This window comes from Anser anser (assembly GCF_964211835.1).
Source record: "Anser anser genome assembly, chromosome: 3".
Lineage (NCBI taxonomy): Eukaryota > Metazoa > Chordata > Aves > Anseriformes > Anatidae > Anser > Anser anser.
In genome coordinates, this window is record NC_139722.1 from 84,158,761 (window position 1) to 84,183,937 (window position 25,177).

At 37.3% G+C, this 25,177-nt stretch overlaps 1 protein-coding gene across 15 annotated transcripts in view; it reads right to left on the reverse strand.

The window, feature by feature from the left end:
- The window catches only part of CEP170 (centrosomal protein 170), a 101,504-nt gene that overhangs the window by 68,816 nt on the left and 7,511 nt on the right, over nucleotides 1-25,177 (reverse strand). For 14 of the 15 annotated variants that reach the window (XM_083829599.1, XM_083829598.1, XM_083829597.1 and 11 more), the window contains exons 2-3: nucleotides 10,699-10,844; nucleotides 5,423-5,512 (exon numbers count right to left, since the gene is read on the reverse strand). In XM_083829599.1, coding sequence (XP_083685725.1) covers nucleotides 5,423-5,512; nucleotides 10,699-10,803 — 195 coding nt within the window. In that variant the 5' untranslated portion in view covers nucleotides 10,804-10,844. Of the gene's footprint in view, nucleotides 1-5,422; nucleotides 5,513-10,698; nucleotides 10,845-23,713; nucleotides 25,176-25,177 lie in introns of those variants that run through there. The other variant, XM_083829600.1, reaches the window with a different exon arrangement.

A 25,177-nucleotide genomic window follows, 5' to 3' on the forward strand; every position in this document is an offset into this window, starting at 1 on the left:
TCAGACCTCGCAATCTGTGTGGTTAGCAATCTTAATGGCAACAAATAACAAGAAGCTTACAAAAAGATACTGGTATAAACTTCCAGAGAACACCTGAGATGTAGACCACAGCTAATTACAGAAGCAGCAAGGAAGAGGAATAATACATGTTCAAGTCAAAATGGATCTCAGAAAGGTAATTTGGAAGATTTGGCAAACAATAACCATTTTCAAAAGGAAAAAAAGACATTAAACTTAACTCTGGAACTCAGGTCCTTGAAGAATCCGTCCACCATATGAGCCGAGAAAAAGCTTCTGCACAGCATCTTGCCTCAAACTATTCCTCAAGGCTGAATTCAAATCTGCACTGAGGAGCTAAAACTTACACTCTAAGCTCCTCTCCCCTATGTCCTCCCCGGGCTTTCTTGAAATCTTCCTTCTCCTTTTACCTTAAAAGAACGTAGCATCTGGACATACAACAATACATCTTCCCCATACGAAATATGACTAACCAGTTACATATGACCAGTCTCTTGTTTCTTGGTTTATTTCCCTCATCCTCTTTTCAAATCATTAAAAAGCCTTCATTTAGGACAAATTAAGGGCAAATAAAATATTTATGGTTCAGCTGGATGAGTCTGTTGCATTATTTTATGAATTATTTATCAGTATTATTTTCTGTACCTTAAAAAAAATACAGATTCTTGTTCATTTCTACTTTTTAGAACAACTAAACATTAATTCTACAGATAGGAAATTAAGCATTCAGAGAAAGCTTTGCTGAAAAACATTTACTATTGTTTTGTGCCACTTTTAGGGACTCTAAATACCACAACCATGCAGGATCATTCTATTTTAAACTTGCAAATTCTACAACAGCATGTACATGTTTTTAAGGACTGGAGCAGCTCAAGACTGGCATCTTTAAAGCACTTTAAAGTTCGGAGCACACACAAAAAATAAAACTTTAATAGATAAGCAAGCAAAGTATCTGAAACTTTAAACACTTGTTTTGTTCATCTACGTTGAGTATTAGATGAAATCTCTAAGGATAGAAATTATGCACTCCCCTAAAATAATAAAGGGGTCTTCTGTTTTGTTCTTTTTCTAAATAAAAATAATGTTTATCTCATTTATAAAATTGACGTAGGTATCTTTCACAAGAAATAAGAATTACAGGTACAACTATTTACCGGTTAGTAAGCCTGAAACTTAAGAGCAGTATTTAATGCATATTTATTCTACTTCAACATTATTAGAGTCCAGAGCAAAAACCCATGCCAAGAATATCCTCGAGATAGCCTGAATCTCAGTAAATTACCAAAATTCAGACTGCTTTGAGGACACGCAAAGGAGAAAATACAGTTTGGATTCCTTTGATATTGGTGAAATAATTATTTTATATTAGAAACTATACAAATTTTCCTCAGAAAAGATAAATTCATCCATCTTTTTAGTATGAAATAAAAAGATAAGCAAGAATGAGCTGTAGAATTACTTGTTTTTTGGAAATAAAGCATTATGTGAATCTGATAAAATTTTTCTTTTGCTTTATTTTCAAATCTAGATGTACAAAGTCCAGAATGAAGACTTATCTCCTTTTCCCTGAACTGAGCGTGAATTAGCCACACAGATATGACTGTTCAGGTACTAGGGCATCAACTGCAATCCCAGTCCCTCTTGTGATAGTGTACTGGGCTCATTAAGCTCAAAAGAAAAAGTCTTATGCATTGGCAGTGGCCTTCTCCCCTTAACCCTCAAATTACCTTTAGTGGCTAAAGAGCATTACACCAGAAATGTTCTTGAAGGAAATCAAACTAATTGCAGAGACCCAAAATAAACGTTTGTTCTTGATGAAGGAAGATAAGAACGGGTGGAAACCAACAAAGCAAAAGCAGGACCCTTTCTTCCACAGTACTGCAAGAACACTTGCAGTACTTTTTGAAGAAAGTAGGCCTCAGGCCTACATTAAAGGGAGAGCTTATCTGTCGATACCCATATTACCTCCTAATTACCTACCTAACTCAATTTAAATGCTGTTTTCAAGGAATAGTAAAATTCTGAAGGACCTGTTCTTGTTGGTTGAGTTTTGTTTTTAAACTAAAGAGAACAAAAATGCTGAGTCTTCAGAGAAACCATAGGCTTCCTTACATACCATGTCCTTGTAGACTCATGTATGCTTCTATCTCACTTTTATGAAACAACAAATCACAGAAAAGGTAAGGTTTGAAGGGACCTCTAGAGGTCACCTGGCCACACAAATTTGTGTACACATGACATTAAAAATCAAAGTGCCTTTATAAAAAACTACAAGTCGGTTCTCAGCTCCAGCAGATAAATGGTTCTCCTACAACTTGCTTTGAACTTTTCCCCTTGCAGTCTCCAAAATACTTGGAAGAGAGGCATAAGAAAATTACTTGAATCGTTATTAGAAAACCTGGTAGAGTAAACCACCTTCTTTTTGAGACCAAATATAACATTATTTCCCAAGGGTGATGGCTGCATTTCAAACAACTCTAAAAAAAAAAAAAAACAACAAAACAGATGTGCACTCACATGTACACAATTGGCCTAGAAACTGGATCCCAGAACTTCCATAAAGATACTGAGGAATAAGACAGAGGAGTAAGAAAAACCTCCTCCTACAATTTTGAGACACTTGACCACAAACTAGCGGCTCTCTGTGTTATGTCCTTCACCAGAAACCGACAGAAGCACAAAAATACACTGCCACTCTTCAATGGCAACTGAGTAAAAAAAGTGTCTGAAGAACCTGGACCCTCAGATACCAGACACAATTTAAAACATTTCACACAGACTAGTGAAGAAACGAGCATCCCTCAAACAAGTAAAGATGACCTTTGAAAACATCAGTTGCAATGCTAAAAAAGTTATCTGTCAAGATTATGAGCAACACTATGTTACAGAATTGGCGACCATGGAGAAAAACTGACACTCAACAATGTTGATTTTAAATTTCTTCAAAGATTAAAGAACTTACACACCTTACAAAAGGTAAGACAGGTAGAGGAAGGAATGGAGCAGAGTAACATGCACATATATCCTGGAAACATTAAAAAGGAGAATGAAAAAGAAGGCTGAATGTCTTGAAAAGCCGAATGTCCCTTTACTACAGATTTCATAGAAAAAAAAGCAATAGTATAGTAAGCACACAAAAAAGGGAGTCATATTTTGGAATGTCTTATTTGTGTTACAGTAACAAGAAAGCTTATATTGAGAACTCCTCTTTGGAGAATTCAGCTACCATTTTCTCCAGGAAGTCATCAACAAAGTCTGCCAAAACCAGGTCAGATGTTACAGCCTCAGTGTAAGAAGCAAGCTTTCTCACTAATTTATCTGCTTTATTTATGTTATCTAATTTATCACAGATACTATTAGATTTAGTAGCTCTCTCCCTGATCCCCACGCCAGAAACTATTTTCCAAAGGTGACTTAAAAACAGCCTTTACACACAGAAGCTGGCTGAATTATGCTATGAGATAGTCACAGAAAGATAACCATCCAAAAATTTAAAGTTAAAATCAAGATCATTGGTCTGAAGGCATGTGCTGGATTTTTGGGGTTCTGCTTGCTTCCTGTCTCTGCCCCTTCCCTTGCCCAATTTATGCTTTGCCATTTTGAATGCCAGTTAAAGCCTTGTATTGCTGTATGACAATACACATAGTAAATACAGTCAACACAAACTTTTAACTGGACTAAAAGAACCATTGCCTAGTTAGTAGTTCATTGCAGGGTACAGAGGCATTGCATATACTGTTCTACTACACAATTTGACTGAAGTATGGTGTTAGAAAATTGTATGTTTCCTCTTCAGACTTGAAACCAAATAGGTGGAGGTATGTAAGAAAAAGCACAATTGGAAACAGACAGTAAGGGAAGCACTGTGAAGAGGAGGAACAAGGACTGCAATGATACAATTTAATATTCCCCAAACTGTGAGAAGAGCTGCTTTGATGTCTCTGGGTAAACAGCTACTAACTGATACCTCCAACTTGAGAATGAATCAGAGCAAGTGAAGAAAATAACTGAAAGCTGTGTACCATACGTGAAGGAGACAAATGAAGGTCTTAAAAATATAGATAGGTGTATTTTTTATTAAACTCAAGTTTTGTGAGAAGGCAATGAAAATCAGGTATGCCTGTTGACTACAAGAATAACACGGAATTTGGGAATAAAATCAAGTCGCTCGGCAAGAAATTATTATGAGCTGAATTTTGATAATTTCCTTGAAACAGTGTACTGACTTTCAAAATACAGAGGTATACTAAATATTTAAGGAGCAAAGTTCTCTTCTGCTTACAGCTATTCAAATGATATAACCTTTCAGGTTACACTGGTTTCAGATGGAGTTGAGACTCTGACCCTTTGGAAAGCTGAGTTGCCTACACACGTTAAGATCTGTACCTTAAAATAAAGAAAAACTAATAAAGACAGTCCGAGTATTTATTTTGAAATGCACTTTAAGATGAAACACCAAGCTAAAAATCAATGCTAACAGACAGTAATTTGAGATTCCTTCTTCGTCTTATATATATACATATATATATTTAAAATTTGGCAATGCTTACTGAAATTAATACTTAAGAAGTTACTGATAATAAGTAGGTATCAAAGATGAACTCACAATTTTTGGTACTCTATGCACATTCATGACAAACTGAGAAAGTACCAACCATAACTACCATCTATAAACAGCTCAAAGAAATATCTAAAGGGCTAAAAAAATATGACAAAGCAACTAAGTTTTTAATAATCCATTACAATATTCGAAATGTTTATAAAAGGTGAAGCTTGTCTAGAATTTTGTATATGCAATCCCTAGAAAAGTCTGAAAATGTAAAATAATATGAAACTTCATTTTGCTCATAACTTTGCATTTGTCTTATGTTAGTTTGTAATAACTTGACATTTATACATTATTCATAGAGATTTTGACATAAAGGATACACAGACAGAATATGCAAATATAAAATGTTAAATAAGTTTACATGCAGCTTGGTTTTTGGATACTTAAAATTTGTTTTCACATAGAGTACAGTAACATTCTTTTCTGTGTGAAACAGGATAATGAGCATATGTCAATTTCTTAGGCAGAAATTTTAGAGATTGAAAGGCTTTTTTTTTTTTAAAGCATATAATAAATTTAAGATTTTCTGCATTTACGATTTTTAAAAAACAGAAGAGTTAAATATCCCCTTGTATTTTTTTGAGTTTCTTTGTCTTGTCAAGGCCCTCTTATTAAGGTGCTTTGTTCCAGTCCTTTAATTGATGCCCCACAAATTACATTTTCCTTTCAAATGTTCCTTCCATTTGCAAACTTGCATTAAGAAGATATTAATGAACACTGAAGTCATAGTATCCTTGCTATAAAAAAAAAAAAAAAAAGACTAAGGGAAACTATACATTTCTGATGTTATCTTACCCCATTCAAGCTGCCCAAATCCTTCACCAAGTGTTCATCTGTAGAGGGATCATAGTTAAGTACAGCATGTTGCTTGTCCACACTTCGTGACTAAAATATTAGAAAGAATACAAAATAAAATAATGCATTTCAAAAACAGATCAATATAGCAATGATGGCTATTTCCGAGAGTACTGCAATTATGTTCTTTCCACATGTTTCTTTAAACTTTATACAAAAATATTAGGCCCACACTAACTTGATAGCTAACCATATCCAACGCTGACCCTGGGTGCCCGTAACAGAATCATAAAATTCTGAATAATTATTTTCTTAATGTTTCCTAAATATAGGTCCCATACCTATATGGTAATGAGAAAGACTTTTGTGCTCATTCCTGTCCCAGCACCATCAGCGCCTGTCAGTTCGAAGGATCCCAGGTTATCAGCACATAAGCCAGTTCAAGGCCTTAAGACCTTGCATCCAAGACTCCTAAGGAAATGCTCTCTATTCTCAGAATCCCTTATCATCTCATTCCTTCTCTATCTCTTGTGACTTGCTAGTATTGTTTTCCTTCCTTCAACTTCCTTCCTTATTTTTTCCTTTCCATGCCATCTTTTCATTGCTTTGCTTTCTCCTCATAGAAGTGAATTCTCTCCTCTTCTGCTTACACTTACTATGTTATTTTAGCCAATCTGCTCTACAGTCTTGAGGGGAAGAGAAAGGGTGTCAGAATATAAGGGGGGGGAAAGGACAGACAAAGGAAGAGAGACAGATGAACAAGGTCTGTACCAATAAATACACTTCATCAATTAAGCATTCTTAACAGTGGGTGAAGATACACTGCTACAGTTAATTTTATATGGGTTTAGTAACCTTTCCTCAGGTGAAAAAAGCTCAGTAAAATCAAATTCACTGACGTGAGTGTTCTGCTGAACCTACAAAGTCAAGATTATACTTTTCCAAACAAGTGGTGCAAGAATGCAAGCATATGAATTAGCCTATCTTTACCTAGGTTATAAGAAAAAGAATCTGAACTTTTCCCAATTATTTTATTCAAATATATATTATGCTACTAATCAGTTATTTTATAATCTTTATGCGCCACTTGCTATTAAAAAAAGGTTAAAAAGGAAATGAAACTAAAAAAAAGATCCTTAAAGTTTCACAATATTTTGTCACATATTTGAAATGGTAAGAACGATTACTTGAGTCTGTGGCTTTTAGAGTGGCACCTGAAATTCTGCACATTGTAGCTCTCCTCAGACTTAAGACTATTTGCATATAATTGAACATGTTTTTATTCTTTACAGATGACCTTTACAAGTCCAAACATTGTGCTAATCTTTGAAATGCCATTTTTCTTTCAGATTTATTACTGTTGCATTCCATTCAAATATAATTCCTACCAAAACTACTCTTTATAAGTTGTGTTGCCCTGGCTGGCAGCTAAACACTACACAGCCGTTTGCTTGCTTGCTCTTTCTACTCCCTCAGTATGGAAGAGAATAGGAAAAGAAAAAAAACAATAAAACACACGGGTTGAGTTAGAGATAGCTTAAGAAGTGTGAAGGAAAGAGGAAGAAGGAAAACAAACAAACCAAAAAAAAATTAAAACCCAACAACAACAACAAATCCAGTGACTCAAAAGCACTAACTCACCACCTCCCTCAAGCAGACTTAGGCGCATCATCCAGTCTGTGAGCAGTGGCTACCCTCCCCAAAACCACCTCTCACCAGTTTTTATTGCTGAGCACATCATTATATGGCACAGAATAACTCTTTGGTTAGTTGGGGTCAGCTGCCCTGGCTGTGTCCCCTCCCAGGTTCTTGCGCACTTCTGAGATACTCGTGGAGAAAGGCGGCAGAAAAGAGAAACAGAAAAGGCTTTGACACTGTAAACCTTGTTCAACAGGAGCTAAAACAGGGTCTTATCGGCTGTTTGGGTCACAAATCCAAAGCATACTACCCTAAGGGCTGCAATGAAGAAAACTAACTCCATCCCAGCCAGACTCAGTACAAAGATCTATCTATGACTGAAGACATAATTTTAATCACAGAATAACTGTGCTAAGAGCTGTACACATATAAAGAGGAAAACTCCATCCTTGGTTATAATAAATTTGTAGCTTATATTACTTTTAAATCCAATCCTTACTACTAAAAATGTATTCTCAGAATACAAAAAAAAAGTATTCTTTTCAAATAAATCTATATTATTAGTAATATTGAAGTTATTTATTTTTGTTTCCATCGATATAATTCCCCCATCAAGATCCAAAAGATATTCTAAACATAATGGTGAAAGAAGGAGAAAATGCAGTATTTATCCACAAGAAAGGTGGTATATTGGAGCAGCTAATACAAAGACTGCATACCACGTTTGAATATATTTACAAAATAACACAGTTAAAAGTAAATCTGTATTCCCAGGCCTGAACAAAACTCCTATTAGAAGAATAGTGGTCAGGCATAGATCTGAGGTCTAATTCTATAAAGCACACAACAGAACTGAAATGCTTTTTAATAAGGCTTTTATAACATGCTTTCTGTCAAGAGATTATGAATAAAAGCATTAAATTCCACTTTCTTTATCATGCGTTGTCCACATGCTTTGCAGTAAGAGAACAACCAAGTTGTCAGGAGTGGAATGGAAGGTCCTACACAAAGAGCTATACATACAGAACAAGAACACATTATCAGCTTCTCCTTTGGTGGGTTCCTCCCCCTTCAGCAACTGTGGTATCCCAGTCATGTTGGCATGTAGACTTAACAGCAGGCTACAAAGAATATTCTCAAAAAATAGACAGGCCCCTCAATTCTTTTTACTACCTCTAAAGTCAGAGAGCAACTAACATCCATAAATGACTGGATTCTATTTAAAATATTACTCAAAGAGGGAGCTGCTTTTGGAGGTGTTGATGACTGAAGTTTTGTAAAATTAAAGAGTAAATGCTCGAGTGTTAAGCTTTGCTCTAAAGACTTACCAGACAAAGATGTGGACCATTAAAACCTAAGTTATTTACTAATGAGAAAACTGCAAATTCAAATGTACCACATATGCATTGTACGAGGAAAAAGTATCACACATTCTCCAGCTATGGCAAAACTTCAAGAAAATGACATGTAGCAAGGAACTCAGCCTGGGTTTACGTGTATAAAGCTACAAAAATCCTTCCTAGGAGTGTTTTAAATCCTTCATTTAGGTAGCAGAAGGTAGAAAATTATGTCAGGCAAAACTCATTTTGTTAATCTTGATATTTGGTTTCCTGAACTGTTAACTACCTATTGGACAGAGAATTCTTAGTCTTTTCTACTCAGCTAAACTGATCTGCAGTAGTGTATATTAGATACACATTGTCTACAAATCATTTTGTTGGACAAGACCTTGAACAGATCTATGGCTGGCCTGATGCCACAGTGACTTGTAGGCAGCCAATCCAAGTGAATACTAAAGGATTAAAAAGTACAATAAAAATCAGTACTGTGGTAGAGATAGGAATATTAGGAATGACAGATAAAGAAAAAACAGTTAACAAAAAACACTAAGTGCTGAGAAATCACTGTCTTTAAGAAATTGCTTCCACTTTCCCTACCATCTAGGAGAGAATTCTGCCTCTCTAATTTCATACTGAACAAAATTTTACATGTAGAATAACAAAAGTAACAGTCGTTCTCGCAATCAACATAAAAATATTATAATAATGTAACTTCAATAGCATCAAGCAAAAACACATGTATGTGGATTTCAATACAAAGTTTGTAGAAAACTAGTCACTTTCTAGCAAGTTGCAACTCTAATATTCTTCCTGGCATGAAAAACCACTTGGATTAAACAAGGAATAACATTTATTGTTGGGAAGAGGAGGTGTGAACCAGTTTTCTTACATACCTAACTAGACATAAATTATTTGAAGCATATCACTACTTTTACACTATTGCAATATTTACCTTTTTCCAACCTGTGAACAGTGTGGTCATGTAAGGTATAAAATTATTATCTAACTCCCCACCTTAAAAAAGTGGAGATTGTTCTCAGTTTAATGACCTAAACCAGAAAAAGATGCCTACCAGTGATGGATAGGGAAGGAACAAAAGGAGGAAGAAAAGGAGAAAGAAAAGGGACAACATACCACTAACAAGCTAGTGGTAGAATAAAAGTATTTTGTAATTATAATTTCTTGGGTGGGAATTAATGGTATGGGTTTCTTCGTTGTTGCCACCTGGTCTTCCCCCCCCCTTAAAACAAATACTTCTCACATAAATTGCCAAGACTCCATACTGACTATTTTTTAAAGAGAAATTAAGAGTATTTTCAACTACTTTATAAGAAGACAAACTATTTCTATCACTAAAACCTTTTGGATAGCTTCTGAGGTTGAGAACCAAATGCCTTTTACCTATAGAAATTGCATTCTCAGTAATGCACATAAAAGTAGGTTTCTAGGCACTTCATTGGCAAGTGAAATTCTAATTTGGCCATTGATGGCTGCATACACAGTTCTTGAGAACAAAGAGTCCACAGGAAAATATTTTACTGAGTGGTTTGGACATGTGAAAGTTTAATCCTCGTAAGAGTTCTACAGTAACCAAAGACAAGATTTTTTCCCAAAATATTATCATTAGCCATTCAAAAAGAAATACACTGGAAAGAAGCTCAGAGGACTTCAGCTTTGATAAGGCAAAGTGCTTGCTGTGTGGCTACATAACAATACAGCTACATACCTCCTTTAAGTGTTCCCCATAGTGATCCAAAAGTTGAGGAACCTACTTAAAATATTAAACTATTTTGACTAAGACTTGTCTTTTTAGAGTTAAAATGAAACCATTACTGAGACTGAGTCATTCAACTTCCTTAGAGATACAGAAATACTCTTCTCTACTAATTTCATTTGCCTTTGTGCAAGATCAGGACATGGGGATAGAGTTGCATCAAATCATGTGACTAAATTAGATTACAAGTTGCAGAAAAAAAGAAAGCTCTTTTCAACAGCATCCAGTGCACTTAGCATTATCACATATTACAGAGCACACAGTTTACTCATTATACTGCAAAATTTCTTTAATCTTCTAGCTCTGCATTCTGTATGTGATTTATATAAAGGAAATTTGATCCCTTACACTTTGACAATAAGCGTATGATTGATGGCAATATATTCAAACTAACTTTTTCTAAGAACACAAAAGATTAATCAGAACTATTGCCCCTCCCAACATCTGGCAAGTTTCATTTTCAAAAGGAATATAAAACTGGCTCAAGATTTGAGCAGTTGCACATGGAAGGCTGATGCAATTACCTGTAACATCAGCTCACAGTCATCTCTTCCAACAAAAATCATTTCTCGTGGCAGCCTGTGGCGGGTGCCTCCACTGCTCACCAAAAACCAGGATGTTAAGCTCATTTTCTGCTTAGCTGATAAATCCTTGGCAAAGCTACGTCATCCTGCAGTGAGACAGAAAGAAAAAGGGACAGAGGAATTCATTTTAGTTATTTTTAGCAACAGCTCCTACTCAGCAAACACTGAGCTGAATATATAAAGCCTCTGAAGATACAGCATTTCTCAATAGCAGGCACTGAATCCAAGATTGGAGGAAGTGACAGGCTACAGATTTCCATAGTCTTGTGGCTCTGCTTCATGCAACGAGGCAAACTGAACAGAGAGGTAAGCTTCTTCAAAATAAATGAGCAGCTAGCTAATGCCAAAGTCATGCATCAAGTTGTCAGAAAGCTTTTAACTTTTAACAGCTTATTATCAAGATAGTGAAGCATTAATGTAGCAATTACCACAATCAATAAACAGCATGGCAAATGTTCACAAAAGACAGCAAGTAACTTGCACGTGTTGTGTGTCATTACATTTTCATGTGAAAAAGAACTACTTAAATTTATTCCATTTTAAGCTCAGGTTCTCTGTACAGCACCAAATTTTGCTTCTTATTTACTATTACATGTTTTCAACTGAACTTTTATCTTGGAAATTCATCGGAATACATTTGAATTTTAAACAAAATGAGCAAAATGAGCAATTTAGAAGTTAATTGTGAGTAACAAAACTGAAAGCCGTGTTCCTATAATACTTTAGCTTAATTTACCAAACATGACACGTATCATCAAACAGAAATAAACATTTAGCCATTTAAAATGCCATGAAAACACAAAACAAAAGCTTGAAAACTCGATAAAAAATACTTTTATGGAAAAGTTCTTCACATAATATGGCCCATTTGACACCGGACAAAGCCATGATTAAAAGCACTCTCCAGAATAATTCTATGGTTGATACTTGGAAAGTAACCAACCACTGGAGTCACATTCCAACTATGATTTGGAATATGTAAAGGCTTAAAAATCTCTCTTTAAGAGGAAGTAAGGCAAAGCAATTATTTCATTCATTCATTACTACTCTCTATTCATTCAGGGGAGCTGAAAATAAAAAGCAACAAGTCTGCATTCCTTCTCAGCACCAAATAGGTGGTATTTCTGGACTTTTATTTATGCCATTTAGTGAAATTATGCAAGGCTAGCAAATGTACTGTAAGCAGACACAAGCCTGTAGCAGATTTGAGCATAATCTGCATAATAATAAGAATGCAGTGAGGTTCTCAAACCCAGGAATAAAGGTAAGTACCGAATGAAATGCCAAGCCAGCACTGCCCCATAAGGCAACCTACAGCCATGGAGAGATCCCACAAATTACAAGCCCACACAAAGAGGAACGAGATAAGGCAAAACTGCATCTGAAAGTGACACAAGAAGCTACAGTAAGTTGAAAGCTTGCTATGGCAGTGCTAAAATGAACCAGCAGAGCTGTAAAATCCAATTTAAAAAAAAAAAAAGAATTCAAATGAAAGAAGTTAGAGAATTTAATGCGGTAAATACTTATTCAATTAAAAGGGTAAATAAATGTTTGCAACAGAGGTTCTCATATACAGCAACACCTATGATAGGATAATCTTTCCATTACGGTATCATAGCAGGCTCTTCAAATGAAGCCTACACCTACTTAATGTTCTCCAACTCAACAGAAGAAATCATACAGCACCTCTGCCCTCCCTTACAATTACAAATAGCATCTACGGTAACAACTTACTAGATGTGTTAAAATTTTATTTCAGTTATTCAGTGATTTTGAAGGAAATTAACCTTTATATTTTTCATTTAACCTACTTTAAAACTAGAAAATAAACTAGGCCAATCAAATGACATCTGTGCGTTCCTTCTAAGAAAGAAAAAGGAAGCATCAGAAATTGCCAGTCTAGGTTCCCACTTTTCACAAGGAAATTAAATGGACATATTAGAGCAAGCATGCCGATAAATATCAAAATTCATTCAGTTTATATTTTACCACCTTTTACATCTCCTATCTGCCGATATAATACCATCCATACCATTAGGCCTTCCTGCACTAAAAGGAAATTCATCAGAGAACTCTAAGATGATATATATACTATTTTTAAAAGTTCATATTCAAATACTAGGTTTTAGTTTACACAGATAGACTGTCAATAAAAAATAAAAAACATTTTTATTTTTAAAACAGACAAGTAGGTCAACAACAACTGAGCTAGAAAGAAAAACAAAACCTCCAAACCTCCCGCAAATGATAAAGCCTGACAACAAACAGATTAAATTAAGCTATCTGAAAATAATTTTTAAAAAGGAATTATACAGAGCAATCGTTGCTGCACAGCTTGGCAGCACATTTGTAGTTAAAAGCCCATCACCATTTCTGTCAAACTTAATATTGTTGTTCTTTTCAAACAGTGCTGTCTCAACAGTGACAAATCATCAACTCAGATACATATTTTACTTTAAAGTACTCTTTAGAATAAACCAATGCCTTTGATCAGAAAAGCTATGCTGAAATCGCACATGGCAAAACTGAAAGTACACGATGCAGTAGCAACAGTTACTTAATATCAGAGCAAAAAAAAGCACGCTGAAGTTTTTATATGAAACCACACTGTTCATTAGTTACGTAGACAGTATATGGAAAATTGCATTGTGCCCTGAAAACTTCATGAAAGCTAACGATATTTTTAATACTCTGCTAAGTATTCTGGCTGTAGTGGAGAGATTCTGAGCGATAAGAGAATGAATGATTGCTCACCATCTAGGAGATACCGAATTAAATTACTACAGGACAGGTGCAAAATAATCGTAAGTGGCTCTTTACACAGTGCAAATCTAGGTCATGATAATTCTTGCAATGAAATGCTATGGATACTAGAAGGTTACATTGGGTCAAAAAGCGATAACCATTCAGGGAAGAAAGAAGTCCTCATGCCTATTAAATGCAGTGATCCCATTTGTGAGCCAGGGAGAACACTCCAGGGAGATATTCCCTGGTGTCGTCCTAGCGAACACGCTCCCTTCCTTACGGGGCCTGTGCTCATGGGGAAGGGGACAGTGGCCCGGAGGCACCCGTCTGTCCTACCTCAGGACAGACTGCCCCTTTCAGCCAAAATACTCACCAGACATAGTAGGATTTCCTCCCAGCAAAGCAAATCTTAAACCCTCTATTGAAACATTTTATTCATCTTTGCTAACAGGGCAGCACTGTGTTGCAATTTTTTTAACGCAGGAAAGATTTCATTATTGAGACTCAATCATCCAAACCAATGTTTTGCCCTAGATACCCTGGAAGTCTGTTTCGCAGACTTCTATTACAACTATGAAACGTTTCCTCATCTGCAGAAGAAACAGCATTTTTTGGTGAGGGACGATGAATTTCAAAAGGCAATCATCAGCGTGTAAGAAAACACACACGGGTAATAAGTCATTTGAAACAGATGCAGCAGCAAAGGGAAATTGGCTACATCATCCTGTAAATATAATTCAGCCCTAACAACTAAAGCCCTACATTATCTCGCCAAAAGATGGGTGTAACCCATTTCAAATATGTCTAGAGAAACATTGCCAAGATTACAGTTTTGATACAGTAATGTTATTGTAAGCAAAAACCCTTAATAATCTCACATTTGAGTCTACATTTCTGTATTTGCCTGTAACTGAGAAGAGCCAACTGTTTCCTCCAGCTAGATTATTAGCGAGCACTAAGATGCCAGTCCGACAGAGAAGCAAAAAGCTACCTTTAAAATTAAAACTAAACCTAATATACACCAAAATCAGGTGTAAGCACCAGTCTTCCATATTAAAACTGAAAATCATATAAATTTTAATAGCACATGAAATGTATTGCACAGTAATAGGATAATTATTTAGAATACTTTAACATTCAAAAACACCTCTGCATCAAGCTGAATCCCTACGTTGCTCAGTATTCACTGTTTTAAAGTTCCTGTTTCCAGCTGCTAAAATCTTCATTAAGTCGTCTTTGACATATAATTGCCTTGTCATGTAATTGTATATTCAGGTGAACCTTGAGAAGTATTGACTCAAGCATTTTTGAAACCAAGTAAGTGGAAGAAATTCTATGTTACCAGTGTAAGAAATAATAATTGGGAGAAGTAGTTGATACATGCAGATTTGTAATTGAAATGTGATAGGAGGCCTTAGTATCAGTTTGTGCCTTCTACCACTGTTCCTGTGCAAATTGATCCAAATGCAGACAAGCAAAAAGCTTTTGAAAACTTCCTATGCGTATGTTAGTTCAGCAAGTACACAGACAAATTCTCTTACCATCTGTCTGCACGCAGCATGTCCCACATTTGCCTTAACTACTGCTTTTCCATGCTGTAGTGACAGTTCGAATGGGAACCAGCGCCCCATTGCCCAGTACTCCCAATTCACCCACCGCCGATGGCAGAGCACGAAGGCAATGGGACAGCAGCTGGAGGGACAGACTGCCGAGCAAAGCAGCTGAGCAGGAGCTGGGCAGAGTCTGCAGCCAGGACTCAAGGAAGGAAAGCATCAGGTGTAAGTCAAGGGAGAAATCAGAATTATGAGAGTGCTAGCGGCATCAGTAGTGACTGGAAGACTTAAGTGGAAGCTGATTCCCAAGTCACCATAAAATGCTGTCAGCAAACAGTGCCCACTGCTGCTGTCCCAGAGAAATTGAGAATGCTATGGCTGGCAGGTCTATTTTTGACTGAAACAGAGAAATCTATGCTATAGAAAGAAAAGTGCAAAGTGAACGTAATTCCAACCATGAGAAGACTACAGTATCAACACAACTGATACTACAAAGTATTCTATAAAGATAAATGATTAAAGTCAAGGAAGTAAAAGTGGAAAACTCCATAAAAATATTATATCTACTCTGTAAAACACTCTGACGTGGGGCAGTATCACAAGAGGTGTTTCATGTGCAATCATAATTAACCTACTTACATACCGCACTCAAAAATAACCTTTAATTACACTACCACATAATATTTTAACCAGGACCTCTACCTTATTAAGGTTAAAACAGAGCTTGACAATCAATTAATGAGGGTATTGTTTTTTTTCCCCTCTCCTCAATTGATTGGCCTGTGCTTATTTATCACACATCACTAAAACTTTTTGTGAATTATTAACTTCCCACTGACTTTATCTGCCACGCTCATTGTCACAGCATGAGAAAGTCACTAATGCTTATGGCAAAAGCTCTACAACATCTTTGTAAAAGGTTTATTATAAATGGGAAACTATGGAGAGTATCTTTCTTTTAAACACTGAAGTACCTTAATATTGAACTATTTAAGTTCTAAAGCCAACCACACTTCATCTTAAAGCAGCTGGTTTTATGCACCACTACAGGCATTCTCATTTATTTTTACGGTCTAATATATTTTTTTTATGTCACTGAATGCCTAATCCTTTTGCAAGTAAGGCTAAAGAGTGTGGGTGTAAGCTGGTAGGAAAATTAGGACCATCCTTCCAAAACAGGAGGCGATGCTCATCTCTCATCACAGGGCCTATAAATAAAAGAATTCATACTGTACGGTAGCTTCTAGATGTTTGAGTCATGAAACTATCCTTGGTGTTTTTTGTAATCCACCGCTTTCACAACTGGCATGGCCGTCATCCCAAAAACGGAGAGAGAGAGGGCTCCACAAACAACAGTCTCTTGGCTGAAGCTATTCTCACCAGTTCCTAGAGCTAGCCCATCAAGCAAATTTGCTAATAAAGAGGTTACCTTGTGCAGGAAAAAAAAGAGAACTTTCATTGGGAACTGGAAATCAATTCAGCTGAGACTGAGGCTACATAAGCAATCCCTCACGCCACAGTGGTGCGCAATGTTGCTCCTCGATGCTCTTAAACCCATCTAAATTAAAGAATTTTAGGCTAAAGATAGATGGCAATTTTTGTTGAATTTATGGACCTCCTGAGGGCACAGACAGCATAGTTCAAAAGGGGAAGCAAGAAGACTTTCAGCCTTGGTCCTTGCTTGCCAAACAACACAGGACACATCTGTAGAAGTGTAGCACAGAAAGACACCACCCAAATAACGCTTGGACCACCGTGTCAAGTGGAAACACACTTCACTTTGCTAAGTTCTCTGACAATATCCATAAAGGTTAATACAAATATAAGTATAAAAAGCTACAAAAAAAAAATTAAACAACTCAATGGAAGTATAAACAAGGTGGGTTATGTTTAAAAGAAAGAAACTCTTCTGCGACTTCCCACAGAGATGAGCTCACATGCTTATGAAAACTGACCAAAGCAATCCCAGATTTTCAAAAGCTGTCCAAAAAGCAGAGTTGCTACATTACCAAATATTTCAGTGACTGGAAAATTTACCTGAACAGATCCCTCTGTTCCTAGAAGCATCCACATGGCATACATAGCCCTGAACAAGAAAGCGCTCCTGCTCACATTGGAACTAACAGGAATTTTTATATAAAGGAATACTGGCAAGTTTCATGAAAGTTTTACACAATTACTTTGGAGTTACACTGGTGTAGCAGTGTGGAACTGGATGGCAAGCATGAAAATTGGCAAAGTGGAAGAAAACAGAAAACCCACAGGAAGAAAAGTGAAGCATCCATTCAATTTACCCTATTTATTCAATTGCTTTTAATATTCAATTGCTTAAATATGTTCAGGACAACTGTCCCTCTCGCTAAACCGCAAGACCTTACAGAAAAACCTCAGCCCTTGGTCTGCTGGCTTGTCATAATAAATTTAAGACATAAGGCAACTGAACAACAGCCTTGGGTTTTCATTCTGCTTCTGAGGTATGACTTTTTCCATCTTAGCTCAAATCTCTGAACGTGGCCACAATTCCTTGAAGAAAGATCACAAATTCATATTGAAGCCTTATGTTTCTTCTAAAGCCTCTGTCAGTGTCCATCTAGAGATGTAACCATGCCAAATTCTACAGAACAAGGGAACCATTGAGAGCAAAGAACCCCTCTTAACCACTACCCTGTAAAACTCTTCTCTTTTCTTCTTTTTGACCCCACCTCCCTTCTCTTTTCTTCTCATTTTTTGCGCATGGAGGGGGAAGAAAGCAAAAGAAGGCTACGTATACCTTTTTGAATCTGAGTCTAGAAAATCATCTGGGTCTTCTCTTCATGGACAGAGAAAATAGTTCACTTGCAACATCTGTGAGGTCTGAGATTCAAAAAAGGTATTTTTGAAAGTAATTTCAAGATTCACGAGAAAAAAAAATACAATCAAACAGAAGTGAAAACTAGTGACAGTAAATGCATTTACAGACCATCAGGAGATCAAGCTGAGCCACCTCCCCCCTTTCATTTATTGATATTTTTACTAATATGCATCCAACACAGGTATTTACCCATTGCACAAGATCAACCAAAACAACAAGAGCTGGCATTCCACCCACTCGCTAAAGCACCAGCAATGTATTTCTCAGGGTGTCTGGCTGGCAGGGGAGCACTTTCAACGACGAAACTCTGAATTCCCTGGGGGATCCAGTCTGGCACCCTAGAGCCAGATTATCACAGCAGCCTCCTCAGCAGCATTTGTGGGAAGAAACATTTCTTCCCTGATATTTGAATGACAAAAGGGCATAAAAGCCTTCTAGTTGGGCATGCGGCTAAGGACAGAGCAAGATTTTCCTCCTGCATTCAAGGAGTTTGAGGTCCCCCCAGAAGGCCCCCAGATAGCCCCCTCTCTCTGCAGGTGGCCCCACGCATCTGATGGAGGCGGGAGGAGAAAGCAGAGCAGGAGGTTCTTGCCCTCTGCCAGTCACCCGATGGAAGAGGCGCACTTATGTCCTGTGATGTGGCTGCACAAACATCCTCTCCCTCCAGTCCAGGGCAGAATTACATCTATGTTATTGTTGTGACACACAGGAATAGCTGTCAGAACAGCAACTGAAATAAAACCTTTCTTTCTGCCAGCAGTGCAGCTGCACTGGAAGTTGCTTGGGTTTTTGAGTTTGGGGGACAGGAGACAACAACTTGGAAGACCGTATCCTACTTCATTTTTGATGTAATAAAGACAAAAAAAAGCCCCCAAACTTTTCTTTCGCTACTCTGTCAACATAAACATACAGACACTGCAAAAATTTTATGAAAAAGTCTTAATAACAGCTAGCAATCAACTGAACGTCACGATATGCAGAAGGATATTATTTGCATGAACAAACAACCAGGATGTCTCTAACAATTATGAAGCCCAATGTTAAGACTTCCTACAAAGTTTAAGCAAACTCACACAGCGAAAACTAAATCTCCCATTTGAAGCACCCTTAGAAAGGGAAGTTAAATGTTTCAGGAACCGTGAAGACAGTCATGCCTTACTCCCTACCATAAAAGTCCCTTTAAAAAAAGTAAACAAACAAAAAAAGCAAACAAAACTAGCAATTCCTCATAGAAGCTAGGAGATCAAACTGTATTAAGAGCAATTTGCTGGACCAAAGGTGATGTCAGCAGATGGAAACAAAGACTTCAGCAAGTCACCCAAACAATAAAATACTGGGTATCTTTATCAACAGTACTGGTACTTTTAAAAAGGACTGATTAGAAAACTAACACAAGACTGGCACTGTACATGGTTGGTTATTGTCTTTCACAACAATCATAATTCTTTTCTGCATATTGTTGTTATAATAATCAGGGGTACCTGAAGGTTTACAAAACCAAAAACTAAAATCTTAAGGTATTGTCAGCCTAAAAATTAGATTTCAAACTGTTAAAAGCATACTCAGTTGTTAGTCATGAGGATAAATCCATTCTCAGACTTCAAAAAAGCCTATTCTAACCTTTGATGAGGATAATAAGGATATTTTGCATTTATTAAAGCAAACTGATGGCTAATTTGCATTCTTAATCTTTACATGCATGAGTGAGAAATCAGCTCTCATGAATGTTCCTCTTTGCAGCCTTCCTACACTGAAATGCAACACTTCCCAAAAGTTACTTTCAAAAAACAGATAAAACAAAGAGTAAAGTAATGACCGTCTGTACAAATATTTTAACCTATGATCAAACAATCAAGTGTTCATATTTTGCTCATCATTCTCATTCTGATTAAAGAAATGCATAAGGAAGAGTATTTTGAAATTTTCTTATTTCACCATGACTAAACAAGGCCAGCTATACAGAGATTAACTTACCCAGCATGCTAAAGAAACAAGCAGGTTAAAGAAGCCATAACCAAATTGCCTTTAAGAAAAATATTCCTTTAATGAAAGCTTCAGAAATCCTTCCTTCCCCCCACCCCATATCACACCATATTATCAGATTATATTATCACCAAGAAAAGCAAACAGGAAAATAAATAAAATAATCAAGCACTGCATTCAGGCAGAATGTAATCAAGATGTAGTCAAGTCCTCATCCCACATTTCCTGTTGTCACTGCCTCCATCATGGCATAGCCCATGTTATTTTTTAGGTTTTGTATGAAGAGGTGGTTTATTTGCATTGGCTAAGTACTGACCACAGTCCTGAGCAGTACTGAAAATACAAACACCGCTTTGCAAAGAAAATTGGACCTTTTGACCTCCCAAGGGTGGTGATTTCACTTTCCCCAAAATTGTGAAATATATGGAGTTTATTCCACATCCCAAGATACTTAGTAAGATTAGATTACATTCAAAAGCAATGCAGATTTTTTTCTTCTATAACTCAAGCAATTACTTTCTTTGTGGATATGAAGATAAGTATACTCTCCAAAGGGGAATAAAACAACCAAACAAAAAAGCCAACCAAACACAAGTAGTTTTAACATCTATCTTTCAGATTCCAGTCCTGCTGTACTTCCTGACCTGGCACATAAGCACAGACCACGAAAGCAGAAGCACTGGAGGACCACTGCTGCAGTCAGAGTTGCTGATCTCCACATCCATTCACTGTATTACAGATAAATCATGTCAAACAGGTATTCAATTGTTAATCTTTGCTACACCTCCACAGTAAGATGAAAAATGTATTTATATTTTGAAGGTAGGCTTCATACAAAATATTTGGTACATTCTACCCTCTCCCTTATGGAATGTTTTGGAGCTTTTTACAATTATTCTCAACAGCCAAGTTCACAGATGTATTTTTCTTGGAAACACACTAGGTTGTTTGTTCCAGGATCTAGTAACACAGGCCCTATACTTGAGGGGGAAAAAAGGAGAAAAAAAGTTGGACATAGTTATTTTACAAAACAACCAGAGGCTCCAAATTTTGCCTCTTCAAAGTTGGAAGTGATGCTTGCCCTAGGAAGTCTTCACTGTCTCAAGACAGGGGTAGCATGTTTGCATGTTCACATGTAATAAAGTTCATTTGTTCTCTTTCATAATTATGCTGTGCTACAATGACATTCCACAGACTATTTAATGTAATGACAAGCTTAAAACCAAAAATCTTTAAAAATTAACACAGTCACTATGACTTACAGAGAGCGTTTTTTCATGTTTGCTATTTCCCAGTCTCAGACTGTAATTCAGGATCACATTATGCACTCAATTTTTAAGAGCTTCTCCCGATGGGTAGTGCTCTTCCTGGGGATTCATATAAAAATAGAGTAGAAAAAGGCTTAAAGTGTCTTATATTTTAACTATTTTTTCAGTTCTTTAGTCACATCCTTTCTCCTCTCTCCTTCCCATAAAATGAAACTTCAAGGTACCACAGACAGCACAAACACTTTCTCACTGTAAAATCATGTGAAAACAGCTGCCAAAAAAGCCTCCACAGTTTAGCAAGATATGAAGTAGGATAAGACATTTGCACAAACAACAAGAATACCCATAGTTTGAATGATAAACATAAGCTACTGCAAAGATTTTAAAGTGACATAGACTACACTTCAGATTTTAAAGCAGTCTGTAATTAGTACCTAGGAAATGGCTTCCCTGGAGAGAAGCTATTCCACATTTGCTTGCAGCGCCTGCTCATTCCTTTGTTGTGTGCAGCCAAACAGGAATATAGCTACTAGACTACAGCATGGTTAAGTCTTAATTCTATTTTTTACACTACCTCTCATTTACAAAATATGATCAAACAATTGTGTGTGAGATTGTCGCTATAAGCTTATTACCAAACACAGTGAGTATATACAGCCTGACACTTTTATGCAAGGACTCGTCTGAGCCAGTGTATTACAATCTCTCAACCAAATTACTTTCATAAACCCCTATTGCTATGCAAGTAGAAAATTTTCAGATGGACATTTATAAGCTGGTTTACGAATGACTGGTGATAATTTGGTTTACAATTGATTTGGTACAACATTAGCATAGGTTCTGCAGATTACTACGATGTAAATCTGGTTAACTTTGGAACATTTGGAGACTACTGGAAAGCACTTTTATTAGTACACTGAAGTAAATACTTTTAATGGGTATTAAATGCTTCCAAGCACGTCTTTCAGTAGACAGATTATCTGTAATTCAAGTAGTTCTGTTGGAGGAAATCTATGTAGATTTTCCTTTGTGAATTCAGTAATTGGCACCTTCGCTTTAGTTGCCTTAAAATAAAGGACCAGAAGGAAGAGATGTGAAAGGGAAGACTAAACGGGAAGAGCTCTGACCTCCACACATGCTGCTCCAGGCACGGAACCAAGAGGAAGCAGAGCTCTAACCTCATCCACAAAAAGGGATTGAGTCATCCCTTCTACCAGGGTTTCAGTGAACAACTGCTGTTTCGGTGGGTTCCCTTCCTCCCCCCCGCCCTTTTTTTTAAATCCACAGTTACTACAAAAGTAACATTTTATGTTTCCAACACAAAGATTTGACTGGGAACTTGGCTATGTTCAGCTACATTTAAAAAAAAATTAAAATATCAAAGGTATATTAAGCAACATTGACCACATGGCTGCAATTGATATAGTCTTCTGGTTTACCAAAAATATTTTAAATCACTTATCACCAAACGAAATACAGACAAAAACATAAGAAGTTGATTAAGACTGATCATCACCAGTTCCCTCTTTTGAGGCTGGAACGATTCATATCCTCTGTTCGTTAAATCCCTCTATGTATCCATGGTATACAAGTTAGTATTGCTACTGGTGTCCACCCAGCAACATTGCTGTTAGATTAATAAATTACAACACCTAACACCTTACAATAAATTAGTCCTGCATTTCTGTGTGTGTTTGTTTTGCTTTGGCTCTTCCCAGACTTTACCTCTTGTACATTTCCCATCTAAGAGATGGTAAATATTTACTTAACATATCTGTCACATACAAGGCTAATATTTTCTCATGCTTAATCCAAAAATAGCCCAGTTGGAGACTTTTTATTTTTCCCCAGAGATATTTTAAGAGGTATATTTCTCCCATCAAGCAAGAGTGTGTACTTTTAAAACAACCTAGGATTTATGTTTTTTAATTATATTGTCCTTCTGCCACACAGTAATTAATTAAAACTCTTACCGAAACATTATTTAGTTGCCTGAGAAAGTGCAACCTAAGTAGCCACTCTTTATACCAAGCCCTCCTCCTATCAGCAAGCTTTTGCGAGCTGAAGATTTCAGAGGCAGGACTCTGACCAGCTTTGAGGGAAGGAGGGCTGAGTACTAATCAAAGAACAAGTTCATCGTAGAATCATAGAATCACTGAGGTTGGGAAAGACTTCTAAGATCACCAAGTCCAACCTTTAACCTAGCACTGCCAAGTCCACCATTAATCTATTTCACTAAGCTCTACATCTACACGGTTTTTGAAGACCTCCAGGGATGGTGACTCAACCACTTCCCTGGGCAGCCTGTTCCAATGCCTAACAACCCTTTCGGTAAAGAAGTTTTTCCTAATATCCAACCTAAACATCCCCTAGCTGTATCTGTAAAGATACAGAAGAGAACTGGCCCCAGTACTGAGCCCTGGGGAACTCCGCTAGTGACTGGCCTCCAACTGGATTTAACTCCATTCACCACAACCCTGGACCCGTCTACCCAGCCCATTTTTACCCAGCCAGCTTCAGGAGAATGTTGTGGGAAATGGTGTCTGAAGCCTTACTGAAGTCTAGGTAGACCACATCCACAGCGTCATCCTTGTCCACTGAGCATGTCACCTTGTAGTAGATCAGATTTGTTAATTAGGACCTGCCTTTGATAAATCCATGCTGACTGGGCCTGATCACCTGGTTGCCCTGTAGGTGCCAGGTGATGGCACTCAAGATGATCTGCTCCATGAGCTTCCCTGGCACTGAGGTCAGGCTGACAGGCCTGTAGTTCTCCGGATCCTCCTTCCAGCCCTTCTTGTAGATGGGCATCCCATTCACTAGCCTCCAGTCAGCTGGGACCTCCCCAATAGCCAGGACTGCTGATAAACGATGAAAAGTGGCTTGGTGATCATCCCGCTGGCAGAAACACTGTGCCACAAATTTGGCAGGTACCAGCTCCTTGCAGCCTGCTGCCCACCCTGCACTTGCATGGTTCCTCTGTGCTCGGCCATTCAGGCTGTTTTCCCCACAGAATATTGCTGGTTCCCACCCAAGCAGACAAGAAAGAGCATGTGTTCACATTGAGGGTCAGCATAGTTTGATACAGGACACATCCTTAGGAAACCAGACATGACTTGTTCTTCTGCATGATTTTCCTCTCCATTTTTTTAAATAGGATTGCTTTACTTTGAATTACTAGCAAAGTGCTTTCACAGTGTTGCCAGAAATTCAGAAGTGTTTTTTTTCCCTTCAGTCTTGGATGTACCTGCCATGTACTATTACAAGCTGGAGGGAGGAAGAGAGAAGTGGAAGAAACAGAAACATTCCCTGTACTTGGTCTGCGAGTCGGACAGGTTGCGGGCAATCCCAGTCTGGGCACACAGACATTTTTTAACAGAATGAGTGCGTTCGCATGGTATCGTGAGTATGAACACACAAACACCGTAATGGATTAAACAGACGTTTCAGTAATAGAGGCCCAGCCATGCCAGCCCACACATCCATAAAAGTCAAGCTCTACAGCTGGGAACAGATGCTCTAGAACATACCTGTCCATGCCAGTCTGGAAGCTTCCATAAATAAAAAAGCAATTCAAATTAAACACAAGAAAAAAGAAAAAAAAGAAAATGCATTCTATTTTCAAATCCTTCCCCAAGTTTTACTATGTGACAAGATTATGAATTCCAAAGTATACATTGTGTTCAGAATTTCTAATGAGATTGGAGCTGTGTGCGCCCAAAGTTTTATTGGCTGAAATGGAAAAGTTACTTTTAGCAGCTCGATTAAATACACAATTAAGTCTCTAAACATAGGAAGAGTCTACTGGACAGCTGTATGGGATATGAATTTACAGTATGGTATCTCTTCCTCATAGGTGCTCATGCACCTACACTTCCACTGCAGCAAATCCCAAATAACCTAGTAGGAGTTAGTATGGGAAGTTGACATAGTTAATATTTAGCTTCTCCTACTGTAAATCGCTTGCATGCCCAGAACTTCACAGTGTTAACTTATTTTCAAACTTAGCACGCAACCAA